Source organism: Nematolebias whitei, chromosome 16 (assembly GCF_014905685.2).
Source record: "Nematolebias whitei isolate Nwh7 chromosome 16, NemWhi1, whole genome shotgun sequence".
Lineage (NCBI taxonomy): Eukaryota > Metazoa > Chordata > Actinopteri > Cyprinodontiformes > Rivulidae > Nematolebias > Nematolebias whitei.
Genome location: NC_056513.1, coordinates 10,309,777 through 10,318,580, shown reverse-complemented (window position 1 = coordinate 10,318,580; position 8,804 = coordinate 10,309,777). Strand labels below are relative to the sequence as shown.

The window sequence follows — 8,804 nt, the reverse complement described above, 5'->3', positions numbered from 1 at the left end:
TTGGATAAAAGCAGCTCCACAGGCTGAAGAAGTCTCTTGGATAAAAGATGAAACGTTTCAACAAAAACTCAGTCCAGAGGACCTGATTTAACTTTGTTACAGGTATCTAAATTATGTTACAGTGTGCACATGTCTGAATGTGCAACAGTATTTATTGGGTTTAAAATTGAAAGTGTGGTTTATGGGCATAATTGATGAAGTTGCATCAGATTTAATTAATTTATTGTTGTTTTGTGGCTGCTGCACGAGTCATACACATGTCTTCGACTAAGTGGATGTGGTGTTTCTGTGGAAAGCTTGCAAACATGGGAACAAGGGGTCAGGACACAGACAGACAATTTCACTACAATACAATTGTCTAGTTAAAAAATGTTAAAAAAAATTTTTTTAAAGTGTTCCTCTGTGTGTGTTCATGAAAATGTTGAAAGTTGAGACGGGCACGTATCAGGACTCTGACTTGACGTTCCAACATTTTTAAAGGTCTCTCTTGGTTTTTTTCAGTTTTTTTTTTTATTTCATATTATTATTAATGAACTCATCTGCACATAGTCCTGACACTGTAACAAAACATACAAGGACATTTCAAACGCGAGGCTCGTGACTTCATATTTAGAGCTAAACAGGCCCTCAAAACCCAAAGTTGGGTTTTGAAATGGGTTTTCAGTTCAAACCGAGTCTCCAGAATCTACCAGAAAAAATATTATAAGTACACATCACTCCAATTGCTTGAAACGTCTTTAAAAACTAATTTTTAGGTTTAAAAATGTCATTTTATTTTAGTAAGTGGTGTTTGTTGTTTTACTTGAACGACACACAGCTTGTGTGGCAATAAATGAGGTCACGTTGTCTCTGACAATTTATTTTTAAACCTGTAAAACTTGTTCTTTCAACAGCTTTCAGGCAATAACAAAGACGGCTCAGCATCAAGTTGTCAGCCATGTGATGGATAATTATGTCATATTATTAGCTCATGTGGCTTTTAATTTTCTTTCTACACAAGAATTTTGTTCCGTTAAAGGAGTGTTCTTTTTTTACTATTATTATTATTACCGTACTTGCTGCCGTATAAGTCGCATCAGTCCAAAAATGTCTAATGAAGGAAAAAACATAAATAAGTCGCTTCGCCGTATACGTCACATCTATTATGCGCCACCGCTGACCACCCGGAAACGTGGGCCGGTGTTCTGCCAAAAATCGATTGACTGCCAAATGGCGGCCACGAGAGTGTGCACGAGAGGACTTTAACAAGAATTTAGCGAGATTAACACTTAAAAATAATTAGTTGTTTGCTCAAAATTATAGCAAATGTGTGTCTCAGTTGAACTTTTCCTTAATAAATGCACTTTTAATGGTCAAATCAGCTGCACTTCGTCCGGGCGGCGTGGCGGCAAAATGCAGCTGATTGGTCGTTTGCTCCAGGAGTTCCAGAGCGAGACGAAGATGGCTTGGTATGGCAAGCCAAGTGTCTCATTAATAACCACTTTTACCTATTAATGAGACACTTGGCTTGCCATAAGGGATGCACAATATTGAATTTTTGGCCGATATATTTTTATATACTTTTGTCAGAACATAGTCTTCTTATTTATGCTTATTTGCTACAAAACATGTGTAACAGCTGCAGGTAGGCGCACGTGACGTCATCACGTGCTGCCGCTGCAAGCATCCTTGTTACTGGGTTGTCATACAAAAACGGCGCCTTTTATATCGGTGAGTTATTTTGATGGAATGGCCGATATTGAACTTTAACGCTAATATCGGCTGATACCGCTACCATGCCGATAATATCGTGCATCCCTGCTTGCCATATTACTCAAGGGCCCTCTAGTGGCTGAAAATGGTAGTGTTCAATATTTTCCATGTAAGAATGAATGAAATTGTCAGGTCTCAGCCAAAAATTGGGTTATAAATATGGGACAAAACATAAAGAAGTTACTTCAGGGCATGCTAATTTATGCAAAAAGGTGCGACTTATACAGCGAAAAGTACGGCACCTGAAAATTAATCACGTCTTGACAAAAAAAAAAGGCTGGTTACGTTTCACATCATTGTTGGGTTTTATACAAAGCCCGTCTGTGCTCTTCTGCATTTTAAGTTTGTGTCGTCCTTTTCGTGCAGGAGTTCAGCAGCTCGTCGCCTAAAAGGAGGCGAGCGGAAGAGAAGGATGAAGGGATCGGCTCTCCGGACACGCTGGAGGAGGAGAAAGTCGAGGAGCTGAGGAGGGAGATGTTGGAGCTGCGGCAGCAGCTGGACAAGGAGCGCTCGGCTCGCATGCAGCTGGAAGAACAGGTCTGGTTTCTGACACGACACCGTATCGGCTTAACTTTTACGCAATTCTCGTCTTTTTTTCTCCGTTTTTTTTTTTTTTTTTTTTTCCACAAAATACAAACGAATGGCATCTCGAGGAGACAAAAGACTCTTGTCCTGCAGTCAGAGTAGTAAACAATAAACTTCCATCAAGCTGACAGGTTCATGAGTTCATCGGTCGCTCACATCCTGGATCTACCTGAACAGCAGGTTAAAGACAAACAGAAACTTTAAGAAGCAGGTAAAACGGAGGTAAACCGTGACGTTTCCAGCTCGTCTAAACCGAGTCCGGCGGACGCTTGTTCAACTCGGGTGCTTCGCAGTGTACAGTGGGCAGGAGGAGCTCGCGGGGCGTGTTCTCGTTGAGTGAAGCTGACCTGATGGATGCATCCCGTGTGCTTCTAGGTGCGCTGTTTGGACACGCAGCTGCACCCGGAGCGTCTGAAGGTGTTAACGCAGAAGGTGGAGGAGGAGCAGGTGCTTATTCAGAACCAAATGCTGCTACGGCTACAGCAGATCCACGCTGCTGATAAACAGACACACAGTTCTCAGGTTAATCACACACACACACACACACACACACACACACATCTGTTTTACATCTGAGTGATGAATACATGACATAATATGGTAAAGTCTCGGTCCGTCCGTAAACTTTCTCTTGTCCGGGCCATGACGTCTGATCCGCACGTCACTATATGGAGTGTCGTACATTTTGCATGACCTCAGCTCCAAGATCAAGGTCAAAGGTTATACGGGGTCTTTGCCGTATAACAGTTCATCGACAGGCGTATAATGTGTAACTCTTGTTTCAAGTTTTATTTCTCCTCTGTCCTTCAGGTGTTGGCTCCGCCCCCAGCCCCGACTCACCACCCCACGGTCATCGTCCCAGCTCCAACACTAACCCAGCACCCCCATCATCACGTCACTGTGGTGACCATGAGCCCGTCTGCCCACACCAGCGCCGTGTCCACTTCCAGACAGAATCTTGACACGATCGTGCAGGTATGGATTATTTTTTTTAAACTTTGTACAGAGCAGCACGTGAAACTAAATAAAAGCACGATTTCTGTTTCGTTACGTTGGTTAGGCTCCACGTCATCCCAAGTGGTTTATAAGAAACGAACTGGACTTCTCTGATTCTTGACCACGTTTCATCTCATCCAAAAGTATTTTTCAGTTCTGATCGTGAGTTGCGAGTGCCCGGCCTGTTGTTGTCACAATCACGGGTCGCTTGCCCACCTCTCCATCTTAATCTTAATTCATCCTCACGAGGCCGACGTGAGCTGTTTTTGGTTGCACGTTTTAATTTGTAGTGACTGATGGTGTAAATCTACTGAAGAAGCCTTTTTGCTGAGCGGTGAAGCGTCTTCAAGAATCAGTGAGTCCAGTTCTGTTGAACCACTTGGTCTGTTTTTCTGGTGTTTGTATGGGGGGGGTTGGAGCTAACTGCTAATCTGACTGAACAGTGGATAGCTGTCATCTTAAAATAACTCGTCTCGTTTTTATTTTATTATTTGCAGTTCATGCAAACAAGACTTTTATAAAACTTGGACTTAAGCCCTTGAACTCAAATCTTTTAATAAAAATGGTGTGTGAATGTTTATGAAGCATTCACACAATTATGATCCATTCGTTTTCAAACTATTTCAACAAATCATAAATAAAAACGTTCGGCTCTTTCGGGACAATCCTGCTATGACTTTTGGTGTTGGTGCAACTTTAGCTTTTTGAAATATTTAGTCTTTTCTGCCATTTTTTTCTCAAAATGAATTGAGCTCATTTTCCATCCTTCAAATCTTTAGCTGTTTACAACCTTTTACTGCTCCTTTCACATTTTGTTCTGGTTCAGCTTCTTTCAGCTTCCTTGTGCTAATTTAAACTTTTTTTCAGCTAATTTCAGCTGTTTTGTTCTCCTTTCAGATCATTTCTTCTAACTACAACATTCCGTGTTTCTTCTAACTTCTTTCAGCTCCTTTCAGCTTATTTCTGCAAGTTTCAGCATTTTCTACTATTTCAGCTAATATTTAGATGTTTGTTTGTTTTTTTACTAATTTTAGTTTTTTGGTTAATTCCACATTTTTGGCAATAATTTAAACTTTTTTTTAGCCTAATTAAGCAAAAATGTGCTCTCCCACTTCTGGTAATTTAAGCTTCTTTCTGCCTTTTTAATCTACTTTTCGGCCGTTCTTCATAAATTTCAGCTTTTTTCAATTTCCACTTTTTGGTGTTTATTCCTGCTTCTTTCTGCTTTTTAATAATTCTGCTAATTTAAGCTTCTTCCAACTTTTCAGCTACCACATTATAATTTTTTAGCTAACTTCAGCTGTTTTCACATAAATTTTAGTTTTTCATGGTAATTTCTGCTACTTTCAGCTTAATTAACTTCTTTCTGCTAATTTCAGCTTGTTATGCTCCTTTCAGCTTTTTTCCTGCTATTTCAGCTTCTGTTGAGCTGTTTTATGCTAATGTTAGTTGGGTTTGTTTTTTCCCAGCTAATTCCAATTTTTTCAGCTCATTGCTGCTCTTTCCACTTCCTTTTGGTAGTTTAAGCTTCTTTCTGCTTTTCTAACTTAATTTTCAGCTATTTTTTCCTAATTTCAGCTTTTTTAGCTAATTTCTTATTTTTTGTGCTCATTTCTGTTTATTTAATATGTTCCTTCTGTTAATTGAGGCTTCTTCTTCCATTTCAGCTACTTTTAAGCACATCTTTAGCTAATTTCAGCTGTTTTTCAGCAAGTCCGTCTACAATAAGCACTGCTTTTTTGCAGGAAATGCCATTTCTATTTTTTTCTGTTCCTCAACCTCAACCTGTCCATAATTAATGACCTGCGCTGACAAAACGCATCTTCGTGTGAAATTTCTCCAATTTTCTTCAAATTCTCCTCAGAAGCTTCAAAATGAAACATTTTGTTGAAAGTTGGCGATTTAACGCCTGACCTGGCAACAAGCTAGGTTTGCTGGTTTGAAAACACAATTTGTGTTGGTCTGTAATGATGTCACTGGCAGTTCTAGCTGTATATTAATGGAAATGCCTAACTTCACAATGACTGCAAATATAATACGAAGGGATTTCCCAATAGGTCAAATTCCAAGAATAGTTCAGATGTTTCAGCTGCAAAACGTGACACCAAAAAAATGTAACAATCACCATGAAAAAGTACAAAATTAAAGAGTAAATATATAAATGTAGAACCCGGTTAAAGAGTCCTTGCTGTTGTAAAATATCCCTTTTGTTTGCCCCGACAGGCCATCCAGCACATCGAGCGCACCCAGGAGAGGAGAGCCAGCGCAGAGGACGAGCAGCGACGAGCCGTCATTGTTAGCCCCGCCCACATCGCCATGGACACCGCCTGCTCAGATACGGACACGGACACAGAGGGAGAGGACTGCTCGATGAACTGACCTGCCCCGTCAATTTGCACGCACACAAACACTTAAACCACCCGCTCACTGTAAGACTCCCTCCAGGAGCTTGACTACTTAAAAAATAAAAATAACCTTTTTTTTTGTTGGCATCATCCAAACTCCTAAATCCAGTAGTTAAGCTCTGTGTTGGTCTTGTACTGTAAATTTTCTGACTTTTAAAACGATAGGAAGGTCAGCGTGCAGAGGAAGCTCTGTGGGATTACGTTAGGTTTTTTTATTTTATTTTATTTTTTAGAGCCGGTCTGCCGCAACTTGAAAAACGAACTAGTCTTCTTGTGAAAAGCTGTCAGCGTCCGTCAGCCCATAACAAGTTTTTAATGTTGCCACAGTCACAGCATCATCGTCACCCAGCGTCACTGGCACACGGACAGTATTACTACACTATGGTCGGGTCGGTACAGAAAGGTGAATGTAACGAAGCAAGCAGCTCGTTACACAAACGAGCTGCTGAGAGACCGTTTCTTCATTTATTCTTGCATTTTATCGCCAGTGGCTGTGAAATCTCGTTTAAACCACGTTTTTAAACAATTCTAAATTTTAGAACTTGGGAGAATTTACAACTTCAAGAGAAAAGATATCAAATTTACTTGAAAACGAAAAACGCTTTTCATCTAAAGTCCTGAACAGTAATCTGAATTGCATCAGTTTTACTGTTTGTTTTTTTTCTTTACGTTCATGTTGCTTTTGTGCCGGGATTACCGAATGCTGAAGAATAAGATTTTGTTAAACTGAGATTAACAAATTGGTGGTTTGTTGGGTTTTTACAGAGAAAAACGGGAATTTCTGGAAGTTCTGAGCGGAGCTGCCAAAGGGCGGGAAAATTTCCAGAAACTTTTTTTTTTTTTTTTTTTTTTTATGGGACGTTAAGCTGGGGAATTGTGGGAAATATTCCAAATGTGAAACTTTCCGTAGGAATAATAATGAATTGGTCATAATTAAAACAAACTATCTTTTAGTCATTTTCAGGTGATGAAATTTTATGGAAGTTACAAATTGAATGAAAACTTTTTACATGCTGGTGCAGCAACTTAATCTGTCCAGATTATCCTAAAATATGTCCTCCCCAACTAAAGTCCTAAAAGCCAAATTTAATGTTTTAAAATTAATGTTTATTCTTGTTAATTCCCATGGAAGGTTTCCAGCTCACACTATTTCAGAGCTTAAAGTCAGTCAGTCGTTATCGAACGGTTTTATCGTAACGAAAACAGTTTGTAGGAACATTTTCTCATAATCAGCCTCTTTATTTTATTTTTTTGACTGAACCAGACTCTATAAATTCAAGATGATGTGAAAATCCAGAACGGATCCAGGTCCGTTGCTCCCCTTTGAAGGCCTGAATCCATCGTCTGGTCTTGGTTTGTGGATTTCAGTGACTATGCACTAGCATTGTTTGTATTTATGCAATTCCATCTTCTGTACATTTTGTTGGCGTCGTTTAAACGCGAGGTGAAGTTCTCTATGCACCATCGACCGGTGTGCGAATCACACCTATGGGGTGAAACTTGACGTGCTTTTATCAAAGAATGTAGTCTCTTCTTGCAAGGTGCTTTGTGTTCGTGCGTGGCGCTCTGCTGGAGAGCAGCGAGCTGAGGCCAAAATCCTTCAGTCACCTTTTTTTTTTTTTTTTTTTTATCATTATTTTGCGTGTGCCTGCATTTTTAATTTGTTTCTGAAAGTGGGGAATGGAGGAGTTGGAAGAGTTGAGGCGTTCACTGACTCGTTGTGGGGACGTGTAGAACCTTATCGGCAGCTTTAGTTGGAGAATTGAGGATCGTTCCGTGTGTTTTCAGTGTATCCGGCGTAAAAAAATGGCAAATTTAAAAATGAATCGCCGTCTTTGACATTGAACACTGAGCAGCTCTGGAGTTGCAGATGTGCCACCCACGATCTTTCTCCTTTCGCTTTGACGTGCACCACGTCTGTGCACCTCATGTTACTTTGCTTATATTTGAGCTGGGAGTTTTGACTGGAAAGCCCTGCAGCGAGCCTCCTCTCCCGTCAGACTCGATGCTGTAAACATTCCTTCATTTGGATTTGGATCCATCCTTTTGTTGTACGTTCTGTTGCCAACTGAATGCATTTTACGGCGCGCCGCTTTCTCTTGTCTTAAGCTTTTTGTTAGGACCTTTTGCTCATTTGTTGAACACAAGCATGGATTCTGCGACGGTGTGTTCTGTGGGATGTTCGGACTCCATTCGTTCGGTCAACAGTCGTATTTTCATGCCAAACGTGGGTAATGGGGATTGATTTCATGTTGTTTTTGTTGTTAAGGGTTTGGGGATGTGCAGGCCGGCGCTGAGCCTGAATTTCAGGTTTGCTCACGGGTCAGAAACACTTCACCCTCCCACATGTTTCTGTACGTTGTGTTGGCAGCGCTGCTGTTCTTTGGGTGGAATTTTACAAACGAAGCACTTGTTCTGTATACTGCCTAAAAACAATGACAAAAAGTTCATTTTTCAGCCTTTTTTTTTTATGAACTCTGCTGCGATGCAGTTTAATATCTGTCCTTTGTGTTCAGCTCTTTAGCTTTTGTTTGTATTTGTCCTGCCTTTATTTGTGAAATGCTTTTTTTTTACATTTTGTGTGACATCAATTTTGTTTTCTTTATCAGTGACAATGACAAGCTGTTATATTTTTTTTTCTATAAAAAAATAACTTGGGTTAACAGGCCTTTGTAAAAGATGAAAAAAAAAACGCCAATAAAATTTGTACTTTTTTAATTACACAATATTTTCCTGTTTGGTTTAATTGAACCCTTTTTGTCCACCAGGTGGCGACAGTGAGCAGGTCTCCAGAAAGTTCAGATTATTAATAATCAAACACAGATGGCTCATTTTGCTTCTTTCTTTGTGTAAATAAGAGTAATGAGATCATCGGATGGGATATCTGTGTACATATGACGTGAATAATAAACGTGCAAACAGCTGTGAGGTTGTTCGCATCACCATAAAGATAAAGATGGCAGCAAAACTAAAAGAAGTTGTGCAACAATTAAATCAGGTTGAGCAGCTTGTTACTAATGAGGTTAGTTGCCAGCTTGTCAGGGATGTGACTCCTTGTATCTGTAA

At 40.0% G+C, this 8,804-nt stretch overlaps 1 protein-coding gene across 1 annotated transcript in view; it reads left to right on the top strand.

The window, feature by feature from the left end:
• The window catches only part of LOC119422765 (transcription factor AP-4), an 11,180-nt gene extending 5,368 nt beyond the window's left edge, over positions 1-5,812 (top strand). The window contains exons 4-7 of the mRNA XM_037690160.1: positions 2,119-2,289; positions 2,713-2,859; positions 3,148-3,312; positions 5,557-5,812. Of these exons, the coding sequence (XP_037546088.1) occupies positions 2,119-2,289; positions 2,713-2,859; positions 3,148-3,312; positions 5,557-5,712 (639 nt within the window). The 3' untranslated portion in view covers positions 5,713-5,812. The remainder of the gene's footprint in view (positions 1-2,118; positions 2,290-2,712; positions 2,860-3,147; positions 3,313-5,556) is intronic.
• Positions 5,813-8,804: the final 2,992 nt, after the last annotated feature.